A 22,345-nucleotide genomic window follows, 5' to 3' on the forward strand; every position below is an offset into this window, starting at 1 on the left:
TACACTTTAATAGATAAATCTGGGTCTAAAAATAAACAACAGAATTAGGACAACTGGAGAAAAGTGCAGTGCAGTGCATGTGGTGCAATAATGGAAGTACAGTAGACAGACACACACACACGGTTTAAAGCATAGTACTTAATTTTATTATAATTTTTAAGATTAGGTTTTACACAGTTTTTGATTTACTTGAACAAAACTATTCACAAACATAAAAACATAATTATACACAAATATTTAAGAGTGTCACATAAACCAATTCAAAAGTAAAACATTATACTAAGGCCCAGTCTATAGAACGACAGATGGAACCACGGGTAACTGGCACAACATCGTCATCCAAAAGAGTTTACAGACTTTCATCAGAACAATCCATCTCTCTCCATTTCCTCCAGGCCCAGCAACGTCAGTAAGAGTCTCTTTTGTATATTTTTACCCCCATTTTGTCCTCAAACGGAATACTCTTGTGATGATTTTACAGACTATATGTGTGTTAAGTTTCTTATTTTACTTTACCATGCTAGAAAAAACAAGTCTATGAACGCAACGCGGGTTGGGTCAGCGGTAAGGCAGAGTTCATGAGGAACTTGTCTAGACAGTTCTCCAACTGCTCAGAAAGTGCTTGAAAATAATGTTTCTATCTGGTTTGTAAAAGAGCAAACATTCTGTGTGTCGTGTCCATACCTCTTGGATGACTTAAGGGTGATTTCAACTCTGAAATGACGCGCGTGCACATCTAGCTGTATGACATTCAAGCAATCTGCCTAAAAGTAAAATGAACATCCAGTTGAAATAAATTAGGTAAAAATTGTCCAAACACATAAAAACATTAAAAAGAAAATTAGCAATTTGAAAAAAAAACAAAATAACAAATTGTAGGAACAAAGTGCAATTCTTAAACAGCAACCGAAGCGCAAACCAATTTGTGGACACGTTGTGTATGGATTTCAATTATATTGATGAAATGTTTTTTTTTTCTTTGCAAGCCTATAATACGCTGACAAAACGATTCATTAAACAAGAATTAATATACCAAAACCTATAAATTGAAAAAATGTACAGGTTAAATTTGCCATTAAATGAGAAAATCAAACTGTCAGTACAATCTAACAAACGTGGATGTAAAGAAACCAAAAAACAAATCTAAATAGGTCATCTACAAAAATACAGTTTTCAACATTGTATCTTTCCAACAAATGTAGCAGTTATAGTTATAGTATACCACGTTATAATGCATTTTTTTTCTCGTTTTTATTTTATAAAATGTGACCTATATAATACAATTTTCATACATATATATAATAAAAGCTATATAATTATGGCCTGGCTCATACGAGGTGTGTTGTCCTGTGTAGGCTAGACAAGGCAGCGCCTAGAATGAGCCCCTCTCTCGCCATTGTTTTAACATCCCTGAACAAAACGCCTTCCGCAGGCCGGCGTAACACGACAGGCCCCCGGGGGGCCCTGGAGGCCCCCGTAGGGCCCCGGAGAGGCCCCCGGAGGGCCCTAGGGACCCCTGCAGCGGAGGTCCATGTAATAACTTACATTCACTTTAGAACACAACTGGAAGTGACAAAATAAAACCAGGTGGGAAGGGAGAGCACTGCGGTGGGAGAGCCGTCCACGCGTCCTCGAGAACCCGATCCGTTGAGGACGGTGTGTTCAGAGAGCCAGGGAGGCCACCGCCTCGGAATGGGACCCCAACACTAGGGAGGTTTTACCAAATTAGTTTTGGGCTGAGAGTTTTAGGAAAGAGGGAGGGGGGGTGGTTACGACCCCACGCCCACTTTTTTATACTTAACTTTATAATGAGCGATGTTGTATATTCAATCCGCCACACGACCGTAGCGGTACACTACAAGTGTCTGGGAATTACAATTAGGGCATTTAGCAGACGCAAAATGCTGGAGACTCTATCCAAAGCAAAATGCTGTTGGAGACTCCATCCAAAGCGACTTACATCGGTTGATACACACATTGACACACCGACGGCAGAGTCAACCATGCAAGGCGACAGCCAGCTCGTCAGGAGCAGTTAGGCTTCATTGTCTTGCTCAGGGACACATCAAGACTCAGCAAGGAGGAGCTGGGGATCGAACTAGCAACCTTTCGGTTACAAGACAACTGCTCTACCTCCTGGGAAGCCTAACCCTCACTCGGACGCAGACACTGAAAACATCGCTGCTCACACGGAGCCTCACCATCCACACACACCGTGGCGTTTCTGCGTGTGTCCGGGAAGTTTAACTTTCTCTGGGCGGGCGCGGTAACCAGCGACCCAGACAGAGATCCACACAGCTCTGGGTTCTGGGTCCACTGGCTCTTTAAGGGTCTACTCTCAGTCCTAGCACACAACCTCTTGGGATGTTTCTTTTTTTTAAATGGAACTAATTTCAGGTCACCAGGCAAATACATCGTGGAGGAAATAAATAGCAAAGGTAAAACACAAACACGAGAAAACAAAACCATAAAATGGATACATACTAAAGAGTAATAAAGCGTGTTTCGTTGTGTTCGTTTAAACTCTTATCAACCAGACCATGATTAGCGAGGTCAACCCCTCCCATATACACTTGACATCTAGGAACCTTAAATTGCATAATGTGAGAAGGATGGCCAATTTTCTATACTTCTATTTAACAAATAAACGGTGTGTATGCATGTGTGTGCATTATATAAATCTGAGACTTGATAGTAGCAACTAAATTATCGCAATACAGTAAAAACCACAAAATCGAAGCGGCTTAACAGAGCGTCCTAACACAGAGTAAGCCTTACATTAATGTCGTTCTGGTTGTGCCTCAGCTGTAAGTGTGATTAAAGGAATAGCACTGTCAGTGATGTTCTCGTCGTTTTCTAAACTCTTCTTCGTTTATACATACACGTTTCTTTAGGCACTTCTAACATTCAAAGGAAAAACTAAAAGGAACAATCAACTCAGTTACGTAGCGAGTAAAAGCACACTAGCCAGCCAAACATGAACGTAGGTCTACTTTAACTAAATCTCAATACCACTTGTGATTACATTAAGGGTTTTCCGACCACACGCGTACGTCGGGAAACGGTCTGTCTATCGGTCTATGCGGCGACACAATCTAGGGCTATTGCCACACGTGTTGCTTAGTATATGTTTTGAATTGACTCTTAACTTAACTGCCATGTCTTATTGCTGGGAAGCGGATTAAATAGTTCAACAGGTCTATCTATTCGCCTCTGAACAGACACGTATGCAAGGCCAAGGCACGCCAGCAGGTGGAGCACTGATGCTGTTGTTGTGCGAGCAGCGCGTCAGAAGAAGAACAGAACATGGGCCTGCCTCAGGGGGCATTCATGGGGATAAAAAGCCATGAGGAAAATGTTCAAGAGCATGTAGGCTTTACACTCTGGGGATAACAATCAGAATTATGTTTCAACTTTTCTCTAAAAATGTCACCCTTTTTTTTTTTTTTCGTGTGCACCAAACCCAAACATCCTAGTGGACAGTCTGTCAGAAAGAAACAGTTGTAAGCATGAGACACCTTTTTAGTTTTTTTTGCATTTGACACTAAAAGATATTAAAAAAACAAGAGAAATATCAATATGGATTCCGTTAGTACGGGTACGTGACACACACCCGGACACCGGGGCGGTACCGCGGGGGTTTAGCTGTTCCTCGTACAGGTGAGGACGCACCAGGCGGTCATCAGGGGCGGTTGTCAGGGGCGGTCGTCAGGGGCGGTCGTCAGGGGGGCGGTCGTCGGGGCGGTCGTCATGGTAACCAGGTCTCAGCGTGTTGTCATCGGGGCAGTCGTCGGGGCGGTCGTCGGGGCAGTCGTCATGGTTACCAGGTGTCGGCGTGCAGCCTGCGGGGCGGTCGTCGTGGTGACCAGGTGTCAGCGTGCGGTCTGCGGTGCGGGGGGCGGGTGCTCGTGGTATTTACAGAGGGGCTCCAGGGCTGCTTGGCACTCGCTCGGCCCCCAACGCGTTACTTGAGGATGATCTGTTGGAGGGTAAACACACGTCACTCGATGGGGCCGAGCACACAGGCGTTCAGGTTACCATGCCGATATGATCATGATGTCACACATGAAGAGGTCACCAGGTCGTCAGAGTAACGCTGTGAACGGCATCGTGTCCGGTTTCTATTTTCTGTTACGAGAGGCTGTACCCAGGAGGGCTGTTTTCTTTACAGATTAATTGACAACTAATGATCTTTACAAATGGAAAGCTATTTTCGTTGGTAAATCGGGTCATTTTGAAGGATTGGTGGAGTGGGCAGTGCGCACTTTACATAACGTCACACAGAAGAGGCTTCTATCAAACACCACTGATAAAAGAATCACAGTTAGTCTCTCTGGTATTAGGGTGACGGCATCTTTGTCGTTATTGTTGTTGTATTCTATAGGGGTTAGGGTCAGGGGTCAAGACCCCTTTGTTGTTATTGTTGTTGTGTTCTATAGGGGTTAGGGTCAGGGGTCAAGACCTCTTTGTTGTTATTGTTGTTGTGTTCTATAGGGGTTAGGGTCAGGGGTCAAGACCTCTTTGTTGTTATTGTGTTCTACAGGGGGTTAGGGTCAGGGGTCAAGACCTCTTTGTTGTTATTGTTGTTGTGTTCTATAGGGGTTATGGTCAGGGGTCAAGACCCCTTTGTTGTTATTGTTGTTGTGTTTTATAGGGGTTAGGGTCAGGGGTCAAGACCTCTTTGTTGTTATTGTTGTTGTGTTCTATAGGGGTTAGGGTCAGGGGTCAAGACCCCTTTGTTGTTATTGTTGTTGTGTTCTATAGGGGTTAGGGTCAGGGGTCAAGACCCCTTTGTTGTCATTGTTGTTGTGTTCTATAGGGGTAAGGGTCAGAGCAGGTAGAGGCTAATCTCAAGCTACAGAAAAAGCAGTTTTCTGTAGCTTGAGCAGCCTGTGACCACGGGTCACAGGCTGCTCAGCAGCAGATCTTGGACCAGCGGTCAGACAGATCTGGGACTACTGGTCCCAGATCTGTCTGACTACTGGTCCCAGATTTGCAGACCGCTGGTCCAAGATCTGCTGCTGACCAGCCTGTGACCCGTGGTCACAGGCTGGTTCTGAACCGCTGTCTGGTTCTGGACCAGTCTGGACCACTGTCTGGTTCTGGACCAGTCTGGACCACTTTCTGGTTCTGGACCAGTCTGGACCGCTGTCTGGTTCTGGACCAGTCTGTACCGCTGTCTGGTTCTGCACCAGTCTGTACCGCTGTCTGGTTCTGGACCAGTCTGTACCGCTGTCTGGTTCTGCACCAGTCTGTACCGCTGTCTGGTTCTGGACCAGTCTGGACCGCTGTCTGGTTCTGGACCAGTCTGTACCGCTGTCTGGTTCTGCACCAGTCTGTACCGCTGTCTGGTTCTGCTGCTCAGCCCGTCTGGCCCGGCGGACTCACACTGAGCCTGACCGGGGATTGGAGCGGCCCGAGTCTGTCCCCGCTGACAGCCGGGTCACAGCGTGGTCACTACTGTGCGTGCGTGTGTGTGTGTGTGTGTGTGTGTGTGTGTGTGTGTGTGTGTGTGTGTGTGTGTGTGTGTGTGTGTGTGTGGGTGTCTAAACTCCTCAACTGCTGCCTGGCTACAGGCCCTGATTTGTTGTTGTGTGTCTGTTGTGCGTCTGAATGCGGGAGTGTGTGCGGAGTGCGCTCCCACACTACAGCTGCCTCTGTGGGCTCTGCCCGGTGCCGCGGCGACGCATCGCCATGGGAACCCTCCTGGGTGTTGTTTTGTGTTGTGGATACGGCGCGCATCGCCTCACATTGTTGTCGTTTGGAGCCACGCCCGGTTCTCCCGCCCACGCCTGTGGCATGAGGGGGGAGGGGCAGCCAACCAGGGGCATTGTGGGAGTTGTAGGCCGCGAGCTGGCAGAGCGACGGGGTCTGGAGTGTGGGCCGGCTGTTGTGTCGTGTGTTGTGTTGTGTTGTGTTGTGTGTGTTGCGTTGTTTTGTGCGTTTATTACGAGCTATTCTCCCTGAGCTGTCGCCTCTGCTCCATTTTTATCATTTGACAAATGACCCAATTTTTTATTTTAAGTTTATATTATTGTTGGTAATCTATGTTGCAGCCCCTTATCCTGAATCAGCCTTATCACTTCATTTAATTCCTTTTTTAATTTATTTTTCCATTCCACTTGGACGATCCCTCGTTACCGTGGTGATCTAGCGGTTAGCGAGGTGCAGTCGGACAGCCAGTGCATTCATAAATCAATACGTTCAACGATCAAAACACAACATTATAAACAATAAACACATGGTGGCAAACTATAAGATATAGTGATATGTGGTATGAAAGAAAAACCCAAATATAAATGTCACATAAATATAAGGTGTCAGAGTTGTGATCCATGGGCCAACATACACCTAACCCTAGTGACGGACGCACACTTCCCTCTCCTAACCAAAGCAGAGTCCTGACTCCATGTTGAATGAAGAACACTAACGTATGAACAAAGAAAAAGCAGAAACCATGCACCGAAACAAAACAAAAAGAAAAAAGGATCGCAAAACACAACGACTCTATGCAGATGATGGATCTGTAAATAAGTGCTGCCGGACACAAAACAACCACACTAAAATACTGAATTCTAATTAGAATGGAGGAGGAGGAGGAGGAGGAGGAGGAGGAAGAGGAGGCCTGAAGTAGGTAGCCCCCGCCCCCCCCCCTCCCTGACTTAATGAAGAGCACTTATTTAGAGTCCAAGGATTCATGGAGAGGAAGCTTTAAAAAAAAAAAAAAAAAAAAAAAAGAGCAAACCTGATTGGCCGCTGCTGCCGCTGCGTAGGGGCTGGAGGTGGGGGCGTTGGCTGCAGAGACAGTAGCGGGAGCAGCACTGTACATCATGGGGACTGTCGGGGGAGGGGGTGCACCATGGAAGCAATGGAGAGGGAGGGGCAGCGTTACGGTAACCATAGGGACGGCGCTCTCAACGTCCCACGCTTACGAAACACAAGAGCGGCGCTATTAGCGGCAGACCGGTCGCTTCCGGTCGGAACCAGCAGGTGGCATGCGATCACACACACGCGCACACACACACACATTCAAACACATAGGGGCGCACGCACACGCACACAGGTGCAGATACACATATGTACACACACGTGCGCACACACACACACACACACACACACAAACACACTCACATACACAGGCGCAGACACACACATGGACTGGACACACACATACACACATTGGCACACGCACACACACCGGCACACACACACACACACACACACACACAGCAAAGCCACAGGGCATAAAGGCGTGGAGGCGTAGACGGGTAGCCTATAGAGATGACGGCACACCACAGAGGATAGCTAACAGCTCAACTCTGCAGCTCACACAGGCTAGAGCTTATACTGTAGCTTAAGGTCATGGATGTTCATATTTCTTTTATGTTATTTTGTGTCGTCACTTTTTTTTTGAGAAACTGAATCTATTCCTCCAGATTGGAATGATCATCGCACTTAAGAATATCTTAATCTTAATTTGTTATTTTTTAAGAGGTTATAGAGGGGAGACATATGGAAACAGTTTTTAACATGTGATCATAGTTACTGCTTCAGAATAAAAGGGGTTCAAACTATTTCTACGACAATACATGCATCGTGTTGTCATATTAAATGTACACCTCTCTCAAGTCATTCCCTATTCCCCCGTTGAAGCACACCCCTTGTGTACATCACTAATAGGCTCGAAAGGCAAAACAAACAATACATTGACATTTTTAAATCAGCAGAAGGAGAGAATCCACGCATGCAACTCTAACACTCACTTCCAGACATGTTAGAACAGAGAGGAGACAAAAAGTGCAGGGGACCTACCAACACTGGTAGCAGGAGCCATGCAAAACACAGACCCTGTGAGATGGCGTGATGAGAACACAGGTTAGGTCCGGACGCATCCCATCAAGCATGGTGAACACACAACACTGGCATACAGAGTGAGAGTGGCTCAAGTTTCTCCGGTTAAACTCAAAACGCCGACTGCGCACTAGTGCACAGTGTACTGAAGCGCCACGGTGTAATTGAAGAGGGGGGTGAGGGGTGCATTATGTCAATACAAAAAGGAACTGGCATGCTGGGATACAGCGCTGCAGAATCACTGGCTGCAGCCCCTACGAGTGCGCGCGGGTCAGGGGTCAGCGGCAGGGCCAGTTTATCTAGTGTTGTTGAGGACTCGAAGCAGCAGGAGTTCTGTGTTGACAGAGTGGGCTTTACGTGTGGATTTCACGGCTCACGTCTGCCTACGAGGTAAAGAGTCGAGATCGAGGATTGGAAACACATGCCCCCTTTTATAAAACGGGCCGCTGACATCCTGATAAGCCGAGAGTTATTGCCGGGGAAATCCTGCTACCTATCATGGGTTAGCACTCAACAACAAGCCCTTATTATTCACGGGCTACACCGTGACAGGCAGGCCTACAGAGAGCTCCGTAGTGGGCGCGGCTGGCCTCACCTGTGGGGAAGTAGGTGGGTTGTTGGAGGTGCGCGTTGGCCAGGGCCTGCTGATAGTGCAAGAAGCTGGGGTTGAGCAGGTGGCTGGCCCCGTTGCTCTTCTCCAGAGCTTGTCTCTTTGGTAGGGTGTGCAGCATGCTGTGGGGGAAGGCCTGGTGAGAGACACACAGCGGCACTCAGTGGGGTGCTGTGGGGCGGGTCTGCGTCAGTGTCAGAGCTGCATGCACGCTATCGTTTACACACTACACACGGGTCCCCGTGGGATAAGAGAACAGTACGACTATAGGCTACGGATAGCAATGGGTGACCGTACTACAAGGAGTAACAAAAACAACAATTACAACACTTTAACCAAGTACATTTAAAGGTAATCAAATCATAGGCAGTAAATAATAGGCCTAAAGGTGATTATGATATTATGCACAAATACACAAATAGATGAGTTCTAGGAAGGGGGTTCACCCAACGTAACCAAATCATACGTTATCACAGTATAATCGTAGCTCCATGCAAAGCAAAAGGTCAAAGTACCAGGTCTAACGTAGCCTCGAGGGGTCGCTTCATTGCTTTGGCAGTCGACTGAGTCTTAATAGCAGGCAGCGAGCACATGATGGCAGTGGGCCAATGGGAGTCAAGCGTATTAACATACAGGTAACAGCAAGCAGAGGTGCATCATGGGGGACAGCATTGCATTGTGGAGGATAGGTGAGAAGGAAAAAAAACAAAACAAAACAAATCTGATTGTGGTGTACCACGTAAATATGCATGCACAGTAACTTGGCCGACTCACGGCGCTCACTACAGTCTAACGGCTGATCTAGGAACAGTCTGGGCTGGCTACTCATCGCTAGAACAATGCTAGGGCTACAGAGGGTAGGCTATGTTAAAGGCAGTCTGATCGGTGCTATCATTGATGGCATTAACATTAGTTGATCAGTTGTTGTTAATCATAATAAAAAAATAACTAGCTCTTCTACAGCAATGCTAAGACAGGTATAACATCAGTGATATATATGCATTGTCAAAATGTATTGTAACACAGTGGTAATATTGTAAGGTAAGCATGTTATTCGACATAAACAGCTTGGTTTTAATAAGGGAGCTATCTGAAGAACAGGCTAACCGACCAGGGTGGTGTACTCATCCCTGATCCCAAAGCACGGAATGTGGAGCTCTGTTACAGTGGCCAATCGGTCCATACCCTACCACTATGGTGTGTAATATAGGTATTATTATGGGTTATTATATTATTATTAGACAGAGAAGCGAAAACCTGTTATTATAGGCTGGGGATCATGCAAAACAATAAATAAAAAGGGTGAGACAATGTAAATGAGGGATTAAAACAAAGCCAAGGGTACGAATGGAGTTGTGGGATATAACAACGACGTAAAATGGTGGCTATTAATGCAGTCCATGGACATGCGAGGCGTCTATGAAAGTTACGGCTTCTGGGTGAAAACAGCTTGTTGCCGATGGATAACAAGCTAGCTAGAGGATAGCTTTCAGAGAGCATGGGTGCAATGGGAAAAGGTAAATGTATCACGATAAACGGGGGCCTGTGGCATAATTAAGTTTGGGACATTTAACGAGCACTAAATGATTACCCTTACCCGTACCTGTCGAATAGGGAGAAACGGCCAGCTGGTTCAGTCTGGTTCAACGCGGGCTATGAACCTGCTTTCAGCTATTTTTCAGTAACTACAGGCCAGGCTGGTTAATTAACTACCGGGTATTGGACCAGCAACCCCAGCCCTTATGATCACAGTAGTAATCTAAGAATCGTACGTAAATCGCCCTGGCAGCGCAGAGGCCCTTTAATATCAGTGATGATGTATACTCTATGTTATTATACTCTATGTTATTATAGGTCACGACAGGCGACCGAATGCTAGGGGTAATTAGTCCGAGGGTTACAGGTCACAGGTACGTTACCAAGCCGTGTTAATAGCGATAGTCCACTACAGCAGTGCTCCACTTCTATGGGGACGTCAGGGGACGGACACGACACCGTGGTCCGTCAGCAAGCACCAGGGAGACATTTACTGCCAAAGCTCCAACTAGGACAGGTCTACAGTCTGGTCTGAGTACAGGTACAGGTACAGGTGAGTGTGTCCGTCTTACCATGGCCGCCACGGCCGCCGCCTGCGCCACCACGGCCGCCTGGTTGACCTGCTGCTGGCCGGACTTGATTTTTGGCCTGTAAGTGTGCAGGAGGGTTGGAAATACTTGCCACTTCTCCCGGGAGCATCGGCTCTTGATGTAGTCCATGCACACCGGTGACCGTGTTGTCGCTGGTGTCGATCATGGGGCTGTCGCCCGGGTGGGCGAAGCGGGCAGTCCGCTCTCGCCCCGCGCACAGTTCCCCGCTGGAACTCTCGGCACACCTGGGGAGCGGGGGGGGGGGGAGGCAGAGGGTCACACAAGGTCACGAGGGGGGGGGTTTGGAGGGGCTGCAGCGCCGTTGCACGGGGGAGTCAGTAGAAAACGGTCCTTGTTTACACGCCTGGTTTAGGGTCGCTCTTCAAAAAGGGGGGATTCTGGAAAACGCTTGAGGGATCGAGAAGCAAAGGGAGATGTTTTCCTTTGTCCAAACAAGCGGCAGCTGTTTGTGCCAGAGATGTAGACACCGGTGTACACTACACACAAATCTAGACTGGAAGAGTCTCTCACGGAAGCGCTATCGAGTCACTTCACGTGGCTAGCCTAAGAAACACCGGTCGTCAACCGATACAAAGCAAGAGGGCGTCGTATACGATCCACCTGAATCGCCGCGCTGTGCATACTTTTCTCACGATTTTACGACTCCTAGACCATGCATTTGGTAGAAATTATCATTATCCGTTGTGGTATTATATCCGGAGCACTTCAAACTGGCACCCCATGGTAGCTACAGCGCCGCCCGTTCTCAGAGAGCAGTGAGCCACACACCACCTCAGGTGATTTGCTGGGCTCCTCTGATGCAGATGTTGTACACCAGTTGATAGCTAGATAACAATATGGCAGCGCCGGCATTACATGCTTGCATGTCAGAGCTCTTCTAGTGCGTGCGCTGATGGCTGGGCCAAGGTCTGATAGTCTAAGGAGGTACGCCTTATGTCCTTTCCTAACCGCTCTTCCTTGACCTCGATGGATAACGTCACTAGGTCAAGGAAAGACGTGAAGGACGATTCATAAGGGCTTCGGAAGAGACATGATCATCCGACTGCCCCCACACTAGGCTACGTCATGATGCACCGGTGGATGGTATGGACATGGGTCTGCTGTGGTGATGCGAATGAAAATGTGACCAAAAAGGGCTCTTAGATACTCTGTCACTTAGATACTCTGCCCCGTGCGTTCTTACTGCGTCGTTTCAAACTCCTTACCAAGGTTAGAATCGAAATAAAAAAAGGAACCAGTCACAAAAGTGAAACTAAATGGTTGCTACATTATTAATGGTTTCACACCCTCACCCTCCTGTCCACTCAGGTATCGACATGAGCCCTAATTAGTATGATTGTATGAAAATAATTGTCGGTCAGGTTGATCATTCCTTGTCGTGAACGGCCAAATGGTGCCGAATCGCTTTAATCGTTACTGCGCAAGGAATGGTAGCACGGCACTCTCTCCTTTCATAGAGGATTGTCCAGTGTACCCTACGCTAAAGGAGATAAGAAAGGAAGCACTGAAGCACCTTTCCTTAGCTTTTAGGGAATTCAAACAGCTCCTATCTCGGCTGCCACTTAGGCACTTGCGGGTCATTTCACCCGGTTAGGAACCTTTCTCAGCTAAAAGACCGTTCAACAGCAGCCCTGAGCGGGGTCCCAATGGAGGGCCGCTGCCTTCTGACTTGCTTGTCTTTGTGTACTTTGGAGGCTGTGTTCTGCCAAAGGAAGTTCGCCATATTCTGGTTCTTTGACAATTACAAAATGTCAATTACAAAAAATCTATGCATTTTTTGGAGGCAAATGAATACCATAGGAGACCAACTGGCAAGCTAATTTAATCCGTAAAAATAGATGTTGATGATAGCTTTCGCTATATCCAGAGTGAAGTTTTAATGATAAACACTTATTGCATTATGTGTCAAAACGTCAAACACTTATAATAATGACTTTCCCGTTAACGATGAAGTCTTAAGGTTGGCTGTTATTACTGACGTCAAGTTGGACAAGTTAGAGCACTGAAATGACAACCCGAATTTCCGAGTTCCGAGTTGTAGGACACTGCAGCAGTCGTTTGGGAGACAGCCCACGTTCAGCCTGTGTTCCTTGATTAGCAGACGCACCACAGGTGTGCAGCCTCACCCAGCCCCAGAGTCTAATCAGCCTGGCTCGGGCCAGGTGAGGCTGCTTCAACCAGCCGTCAACCACACACACTCTAGCTGTGTTTCGAAATCGTTCCCTATTCACTCACTCACAATTCCCTATGTAAACGAGAATTCGGACACTACGCTGAACATTTCTAAACGTCATTTGCGTCAGTGAATGCGCCGGGTATTTGTGTGACGCAGACAGATGCGCCCACATCATGTAAACAAACCGGGCACTCACGAGGAAAGCTGGAGGTTGTATTGATATTGAATGTTACATTTCCTTGATACATTTTTTTTTAATTCATTTTGAATGTTAAATTTGTCTATGTTAAAATCGAAATTGAATTGCTGACATTTCTAAACGAAAGCCGGAGACTCCATCATTAAATGTATTTGTTTTCGCGGTTATTCATCTTCTTCTTCTCCTCCGGAAAAACATGACCGCATTGCATTGTGGTACACGGGTGTAACATGTAGGGAAAATCGTATGTACACTCAAATTTGGGGTATTTTACGTCCACTATATAGTGCATGAAATTAACCACTGAGAATTCGAACACCACTACAAAATGGCGAGCACCCTACATAGTGCACTATATCCGTGATGGGGAACGATTTCGAACACAGCTTCTGTGTGTGTGGTTGACGGTTGTTAACAGATACGTGCTTTTCATCTAGAAACAACCGAAATTCCACAGTGGAAGCTGCAGAATCGAGACAATGAAATAGAAATCGAGATAACTTCATCCTCCTCCCCGGGCCGGACTGTACCTCTAACTTGTCCGAGCGCTGCTTCTGTGAGGGGGAGTTCGAGGCGTTCTGGCTCTGGACCGCGACCGTGGGGCTGCCCGACACCAGCATCTGGTTGCTGGGGAGCATCTCGGTGGACATCAGGCCCATGCCGTGGCTCATGGGCGTCAGGTAGGGGCTGTAGCTCAGGCCGGGGCTCGGGCCCAGCCCCTGGGCCATGGAGAACGTGGGCTGTGGAGGGGAGCAGAGTGTCAGCGGCTGTCGGGTTCACTGCTGTCACCTCGGTCCATAAGGGCTCTCCTGTTGAAGAGGTGCACAACCTCAACGGGACTCACCTGAATCCATAAAAGGTTCAATCAAATGTTGAACAAGGGATTCATATTTTTTGTGATAGGTGGGGCGACCGGGGTCAGGAGGTCAAAGCCCTCCCCTGCAGTGTGAGTCACCTCGCCCACATTTGGCTGAGATCAACGTGCGTGGCAGGGGGCGTTACCGCCTCCACCTGTCCGCCTGTATGTCTATTGTGTGGCGGGCGGGGACCTGCCCTTACCATGGCCTGCATGCTGGTTCCTGGGATCATGAACTGCATCTGCTGGGCCAACATGGCGGCCGCAGTCTTCTGCTGGATCAGGTTGTTGCGTCCGTTGATCTCCAGCTGTGTTTTTAAGTGCGATGGCGGATGGAGATACTTGCAGTTTTCTCTTAAGCAGCGACCCTAGGAGACAACAGGGGGGGGGGGGGGGGGGGGGGGCGTGGAGATGATAGGAGATGAATACATGGAAGGGCCGCTAGCATTTGGTCATCAGCAGGAGTAGTGTGCTTATGTTGCCAGTGCCACTGAATAAATATCGATTTAGTATTGCTAGTGATTTATACAATCTTTAGGGATGAATAGCACTTTGATAAATACCTCAGAATATTATATATTGCCTATGGCTAGCTTGTTAAGTTGTGAAGCATGGGCAGACACATGCTTGCTATAGGTAGTTAGTTCTCTCTCTCTCTCTCTCTCTCTCTCTCTCTCTCTCTCTGCCTCTCTCTCTCTCTGCCTCTCTCAAACAAAGAGAGAGAGGACAGGGTGCAGTTTATTACTAATTGAGTTCAAGCTGAAACATGTCATCATCGTTTTGGGTTAACAGTTTTCCCGCTCCATATTTGTAACTTCTCACCACCAGGCGGTTACTGTTGCTCCAACAGATATTAAGACATCTCCGATGCCCTGCTAGCCTGGATATTAACAAGCTATTTATCCCCTCATCACACTTGGCAATAAGCCGATTGTTGTCACTCCTGTCCATCAAGCGAGCGAACAAGACTAATCATACATAAGCCCCCTCTGTCCTTAATATGCAAATAAGCAAATCCTTTGATACGGTCAGGCCAGAACTCATTTCTAACTAATAATACCCCCACCCTCCTGGGGATGCATGTCAATCTACTTCCTGCCAGAGTTTGTGTGACATTATATGACATACTAAGACGGTTCTTCATTTTGCCTGCGTGAGCAACAAGTATGGAGATACAGTAACACTGCACTGCAGGGTCTGGGAAACCTACAGAATAACTCTAGCTCTGATACGGATCTCTATTTCAGACGTGTAAGAATGTGTGTGGATGATGGCTGGTTTAAGACCGAGTCAGACTCGGTCTTAAACCAGGGGAGGCTGCTTAAACCAGCCCTCATTCACACACACACTCCCACATCTAACGCAGAGCAGTAATAGAAACAGGCCACCTAATACTCTTATCTCTTTTACATTCTCATCACCATGTCCGATGGTAATATCTAATAAGTGACACACGCCCGTTTCCACACGCACACCCGTAGCCCGCTGTCATGGCAGCTTACCCATCATGCATTTCCCATGTGTGCATTTAGTCCCCCCTAATTTAAGTGTTCCCTTTGGAACAATTATGTCATTCTGTTTAACTCCCGACGCCGGGTAATTTACTTTTCCTCATAAATAGGACACTATTCCTCCTTTAATGACACAAAGCCCTCCAGTCAGGCCTCAGTCAGAGACGCTGGAGCAGCTGTTTACTCACACACAGTTTGGCCTTGTTCACAAACAAAAGGATGTCACTAAAGGCGCATGGATTTAAATGTGTTTTTTGTTTTTTTCACAGTCAAATTCATCATGTGCTCGTCGGTTTTCCCGATGAAGACAACGATGCAATGTAAAGAACGCCCACGAACACAGGATCACTGTGGACCTCGTTAGGGGCATAACCAGGCTCAGTGTTTTTTCATTTTCAGACTCCTTTACTCAAGAATAATTTGGGGCGTTTTGCAGACTTTTACACAAATCCCTTATTTCATTTCATTCGACCCTAGGCTCCTCAGATAAAACCCATCTCTAAGCCCCGAGAGGAGTAAGGGAAAGAGGTCATATTTTCCATAATACCTTTTATTTTTCATTCGCTCAGTGTACCCCTTATTCTCTTCTCATTATCTGCATTGCATAGAAAGCCAAGACGTCTTTAGTTGGCTAGAAATACGACTAGTCCGTCAATTTGTCATGTATGGGTTATTGTGGTAAGGTATTGCTGATTTACCAGTATGCCAGACCTCACTGTAAAGGTCACCTTCAGTTGAAACCAACAGCGCTTTGCATTGTATAATATAAAACTACCACTTTTTGTATTTATGCATGCATACGTATGCGTGTATATACAAGCTTGTCTGGTTATGTAAACAAAACTCAGTGGACACTCTTGTAAGTACACAACACATGCTTCCAGCAGGACTGCGCCATCAAAACGACCAATCATTGCATCCCACATCACAAGAATAATGGATTATTGGCTAACATGAGGCTCCATAAGATACTTTAGTCTAATAAGATTCCAGGGCTGCATCTAAATAAAGTAGGCCTATAAATAGCTCTGTAATGCATTCTAATGGATGCTTCCAAATATCAGCGGGGGATTTAGCATTCGGCGATACCGGAATGCAGCGGTCTGCGTTGGTTGGCCAGTGACATACAAGAGTAACAAGCCAGATGAATGTGTGTGCTCGTCCAGACGAATCAGAAGCCGGATCCTTTATCTAAGTTTCTGTACAGGCGGGGCGTCTGGGGCACAAAGTCCAACATTCACACACGACCCAGTCCTGAGGTTTCTGCATGCCGGTTAAAGGGATTCTCATTGATCAGCAAATATCCTCAGTTCCAAGGCCTTTTGGGTCTGCTCAGTGCTCAATACTCGCCCTGTTCATCCTCCATCCGTACTTGTGCCAGCTAGTTTTGGACTGACAAGAAAAAGGGAGTGGTGTGAACGAAAAGGGCGGGGTGGTGTATTAATACTGGTTTCTCAATAATGTCGGCTTTTGCAAACATGTTTGAGTCAATTATGTGTTAACGTGTTCTCGAAGCCATGTGACGCATTGCAACAAAATTTGAAAATATAGCAACTCCTCCTGATTGGGTGGTCTGCTCCCTCATGAATGTGAACCTGGTTTTTTATTCTTTATTGAAGCAAACCCACAAGCAGTAATGGTGGAAACGTTGCTCCTTATTCTTTTGAGCTTATTGCCCTCATTTTAGCCATTGGTGTTGACAGTTTAAACATAAAACTGGTTGAAAACAATGGTGATAATGTTTTACACACACGGGTTAATGACAGTCAACAATCATTACAATTCATGAGAATCTTCCATCAACAGAACCGCACCAATCTCCTGGGATTGGCGGTTTATTGAGGTTTTATTTAGCCACACAGGCCGGCAGGTATGTCTGGATGCATAGGGAGGCTACAGCAGGAGAGCGGTGGAGGAAAGCTGTTCTGTGCGCACCTCGGGAGCCTATGCTGAGCCAGAGATCTTGCAGTGTATGCAGATAGTCTAAGAAAAGCAGTCACTAGGCTTCAGCACTGCAAAGTGTGGGTCACAATAAGAGGGGCTGAAAGAGAAGAGCTCACAAGATATAATAGTAGAAAGTACACTAGATAATCACAGTAGTACGACATAATTACACAGCCCATTAAAATCACAGCAGATTCATCTTTAGCCGTGACACAGCAGTGGCGTTTCCGTGGTTCAAAATAATAGAATGATATTTCCACCGTTGTTAAGGAGGGAGAGGGCACCCAGCGGGCATCATGTGTGCTGGTCACAAGATACCAGTTACCATGCAGGACCATGTGCCCCGAATCAGGCCCGGGGAGGAATGTTGTCGGTAATTGGTGAATCAGCGAAGCCCCCGCCTGCTGGCCACTCCACCCACTGCTGCTAGCTGTTTACAGGGCGCCCGGGATGAGCCAACGGACTCCCGGTATGCAGCCAAACACAAACACTGCGGTTTCTTGGTGTGTGTGTGTGTGTATGTGTGCGCTCTAGTGGGAGTGAGCGCTAGGCATACAGATGTGACGATATGGGGGCCCTATCTGAGATGGTGTGTGCATCATTGTAGTTACGCGAGGCTCATGCATTGATCATCAAGGTCTGTTGAGGCGGAGAGAGTGGCTCGAGAATTATAGCACTATCCCGGTTCTATCGCAGAGCAATTACCGTCTCTCTAACTGCCTCTGTGGGCCGTGTACGGCAGGTACCAGTCTCCCGGAGCGAGGAGAATAACATGACAGGAACACCAACAACAAAGACAGGGGGAATAAATCGTTTTTTGACAAGGCAATATCCAAAACACGCAGCTGCAACGGATATTGCTCCTCCAAAGCATGCTAAGAAGCCCTGCACTCCCCCTCTCCCTAAAACCCACATTTGAAGCAACCCAGGCCAGGCTTTCTGTTGGGGGATGAGAAGGCCCTGGGAGGGAGGTGAAGGTCTAGCGATGGCGTTTGCCCCGCATGGGGGAAGGAGACGGGCTGACAGCGCTCTGACGGGGCTGGAGAGGGACAGCCACATTCGAAATGCCCTCTCAGACAACAAGCTATTCATCGGGGGAGAGAGCTGTGACAGCATCACATGACTGCAGCAAATGCAGATTTGCCATCCAATCTCTTTCATTGCTGCCCTGTGAATCCAAGCCCAATATAGTTGTTGTTATTCTCAACCTTTCCCTCCACAAATAAGCTACCGAATGAACACCGCAATTCATACTCGGGCTTGATGAGTTGAGCGACGGCCTCGTATTACCCGAGTACGGTGACATAACGTTCTTGGCGATGCAGTGTGAATTTCACCATCCGTGGCGTGGGTTTATGCTTGTGAGCGTTTTAATCCTGTTTGTCACGGGTGGTGGTGGGTGCCCACCATGCATTATTTTAAAAGCAAAAACGACAAAGCCAATAAGCAAATCAGGGCTAACACCCAAATGAGCGCAGAATAGACGAGTGAGGAATACGCTTAGCACAGCTGTTTAAAAGAGCACCCCTTCCCCCTGAGAGGAGAACACACACTCGGAGGCATGACTCTGGTCACATTGTACAGAAAAACACATGAGCGGTGTGTGTTGTGGACCCATGTGGACCCATGGGGAAGAGTGAGTCAATAACAGCCCTGTTAGGGGGAAGCGGTGGCAACCGTGTGACACTGGCCAAGACCTATGGTGTGTCTGATAATCAGGTATCAGTCTGGGCGGACTCCTTTCACTTCTCCCATGAGGAGAGCCAGGGGCCCACCACCACTGCAAGGGCCTCTGAGCTGTGATCCGTTAGTTACACCCGGAGCAGATCCGACGCTGTCGTTCTGAGGTTTGATCAAGGCGTCTGATTCAGGAGGATGTTTTACACTAAATGATGGCGAGTCTAAATGCAAATTAGCCAGAGGGTGATGCTATGTTGCTATGCTAGGTAGGAAGACGCTGCAGTGAGGAACAGCTGTGGCCATTTGTCAAAAAAGCTGTTGAACTAACGGAATAAATGTGATGTAACTCGACTGAGCAAGTGCTGCATTTCGACCCTAATGCAGCTTTTACCAACCAAAAAACACTCCATAATAATAACAACATAGGCCTAGTTTTAAAATGATATAACTCTAAGGGTTGATAAATGATTGCTCGGTTAGTGTTATGCTTTGTTAATTTCATGCGAGTACAGAAATAGTGAGTAAGATCCCTTACCTTCAGAGAGTCAAAGCAGGCAATAACTCTCCCATTTTCCACTTGGCAGCTCTTTGGTGGATGTGCAAATTTGCATTCCTCGTCACTACGTGAACAAGTTCCTCTCTGGAACTGCCGGCACACTTCCAGAGTTAGCCATTTTGTGTCCCTTATCGAGGACATATTCAAAGCCATGGCCAGATATCGGGGGTTATCTTTTTGGAGGCGTTAAAACCTGACGTCACACGTGCTGAGAAATAAAACAATCTACCTATGCGGAGATGTCCCTCATTGTTAAAAAGAAAATAAATTGAAACAAAATGAGTTGTCGTCCATAAGCCGATCGAGTATCAAGGCAAAAAAAAAAAACACAAAATGTGGAAAAGTCAACAGCCATACAAGGAAGAACCAAGGTAGCTGGTTCTACAATACATTCAAATGTGAAGTCCTCTACATCGCCTGGTCAAAGGACAGGCAAGAAGACCTCATGGCAACATCTGCAGAAACCCGTCCGTTGTAAGAGTTTCCTCCCTCTCCTCGAAAAACCTAATGCGCAAATCTGTGAATCTATTGGCCAGTGAATCAGACGGTTTGCAGGTGAGGTACAGCGGAGCAGGAGGCCTTAAAGGGGGTACAGGTGTTCAACACGGTACGGCTTCAAGTAGGGGAGGTCTTGTCAAAGGCACTTTCTGTTGATCTGAAAAAGAAAGATAGAAACATAATTGTTAGCTCCCCATAATTACCTTACTTCCATAATGTATACAGTACGTGCTAGAAGGACAATGCATCATGTAAAACTAGTGGGTACTATATTCAGTACATTGTTAAAGTCACAGCCTTCCTTCGTGTGATTCACACTTCAACATAACTTTGACAGAACCATGGGGTTCCGTCAGGTCAGGCTGACCTGAGGTCTGCTACTCATCGTTTTGTTCCCCTCTACAACTTCCTTCTACGTCTCTGTGTTTGACGGTTTAATAGGTTACACCGAGATCAGGTAAAGCAGTACACCCTGATCAGAGGCTGCTCCACATTGGCTACCATGTGGCCCCAGCCACATCTAGAAGGGCCTGCGTGTAACACTCCTCTGTGGGCCAGATAAGGGGCTCGGGGCTGGTAGCGGCTACAGCAGTGGGTCTGGGTATAACAGGAAGCAAAGAACAATGTCATCAAAGAGCCCATCAGGCAACAGATGATCCGTTTATTGTAAAGAGTTTCGAAAGGGAAGTGGTTGCAGGATAAGCCCAATGGCCTTTACGCTACGAAAGGTGCATGGTTGAAATTACGAAATGACTCCGCTGTCCGTTCAAAAGCCAATCTAAATACGCCTGTAGTCGCATTCACTGCTTTTCGTCAAAGAAACACGGCCATCAGAGTCTCTTCATGGCTGTGAACTGGCCGCATCGGCCCCGCCGCCACCGTACAGGGTTGGATTGGGTAGTTGATTAGCCTACATTTCGCTCTGGAACATCTCTGATGGACTCAATTTAACTGGGTCACCTTTACTGTGCCATGGCAGAGGAATACACTCGTGACATGCCTCTCATTCAGATTGAATCTCAGCATGGCACGAAAACGGGAGAATACATTGTATAAACGCATTGTTTAAGAGTAAGAATGTATTAAATATTCAAACAGAACCACCATGTTGGTATTTAAACATGTCAGACAACACAAGAAGCCACCCTATACACACGTAGAGTAAAGGGCTCTAATGTGTGCTTTCTCACGTGAATAACGTATGCAATAGAAAGATCATGTCAATACCACATGTTGGTTCCACAAGCTCACCCCCTGCTTAATGGTTAAGCGACCAGTATCTACCGAGTCTATATAGCCCATGCCTACCAAACAAGGGAATCACTGCTAAGAGTATGGACTCGGGTGACCTGGGAACAGGACACACACACTTAGTATTGGAACACACAGGAAGTCGCAGCGCAAGCAGAAAGAAAAAAAAAGAGTGCACTTCTCCAAAATGAAAGCGCTCATACAAAAGGAGAACTCTTTAACTTAGGACCTTCAGCAACTCGAACCCTGCGTCCACTCCCCCCTCCACTTAACATACGTCCAGAGCCATAACCTCCTCTCAGCTTTTAAGGCATGGTATTTAAAAGCATTATAAAGCAAATTCCTTTGGGCACAAGTCAGGAAACGGAGCAAGGGAAACTACCCACTCAAATGCTGCACGTTCCTCTGGAATCTCAGCCAACGTGTTGTGGGTAGTTACCCAGTCCTTTCCCAGTACGCCGTTGATCCAAACAAGAGCATATTTACCTTATTCCCACTGCCCCCACAACGGCTTAGTTCCACGGACCGTAAAGGAAAAGTAGTGTCTGCTCAACTGTCTAGCAGAAACCATAGGCAGAAACATTTCCAGCCGACCCCTTCCTGCCTGTCTGCCCGCCTCCCTTAAGGCCCTCCCACGTCTGGAGCCGGCCAATAGGAATCAGAGGCAGACACTGCAAATCTGGGAGACCATTCCACACTGACAGTCTTTCAGCAGCCTGTCCTAACTGAACCTTAACATGTAAGGTCTTTTGAGTATAGGCTTAGTGGAACGTTATCATTACAATCATACTTAATGATTGCACCTCGGTTTGAACAAATGTGTTGGTTTGAGCAAATATATAATTAGCCTCTACACATTCCAACAAGAATCTGAAAGTAAGTAATATGATCTGTACCTACTTAGGGGGCATATCAGTTACCTTTCACTTTTTGGGTTCAACTGAATTCAATTTTCCATTAAGCTGTTAACCGAATTGACATCTGAATTCAACAGACTCCAGGTCTCCTTGTCTGACGGACAGTTTAGCTCAGTTTTCGTTATCCGTTGGAGATTGCATATTAAATC

At 46.9% G+C, this 22,345-nt stretch overlaps 1 protein-coding gene across 1 annotated transcript; it reads right to left on the bottom strand.

Moving 5' to 3' along the window:
* Positions 1-118: 118 nt before the first annotated feature.
* Positions 119-21,903, bottom strand: LOC115532901 (muscleblind-like protein 2a). The gene is given in 12 exon segments (XM_030342929.1): positions 119-3,979; positions 6,746-6,837; positions 7,813-7,848; positions 8,447-8,597; positions 8,977-9,030; positions 10,570-10,722; positions 10,724-10,780; positions 10,782-10,832; positions 13,514-13,723; positions 14,043-14,207; positions 19,510-20,185; positions 21,766-21,903. Coding segments are annotated over 11 exon segments (1,158 nt in total). The 5' UTR covers positions 19,684-20,185; positions 21,766-21,903; the 3' UTR covers positions 119-3,964.
* Between the last annotated feature and the right edge of the window lie 442 nt (positions 21,904-22,345).

The sequence above is a fragment of the Gadus morhua genome, chromosome 20 (genome assembly GCF_902167405.1).
Source record: "Gadus morhua chromosome 20, gadMor3.0, whole genome shotgun sequence".
Lineage (NCBI taxonomy): Eukaryota > Metazoa > Chordata > Actinopteri > Gadiformes > Gadidae > Gadus > Gadus morhua.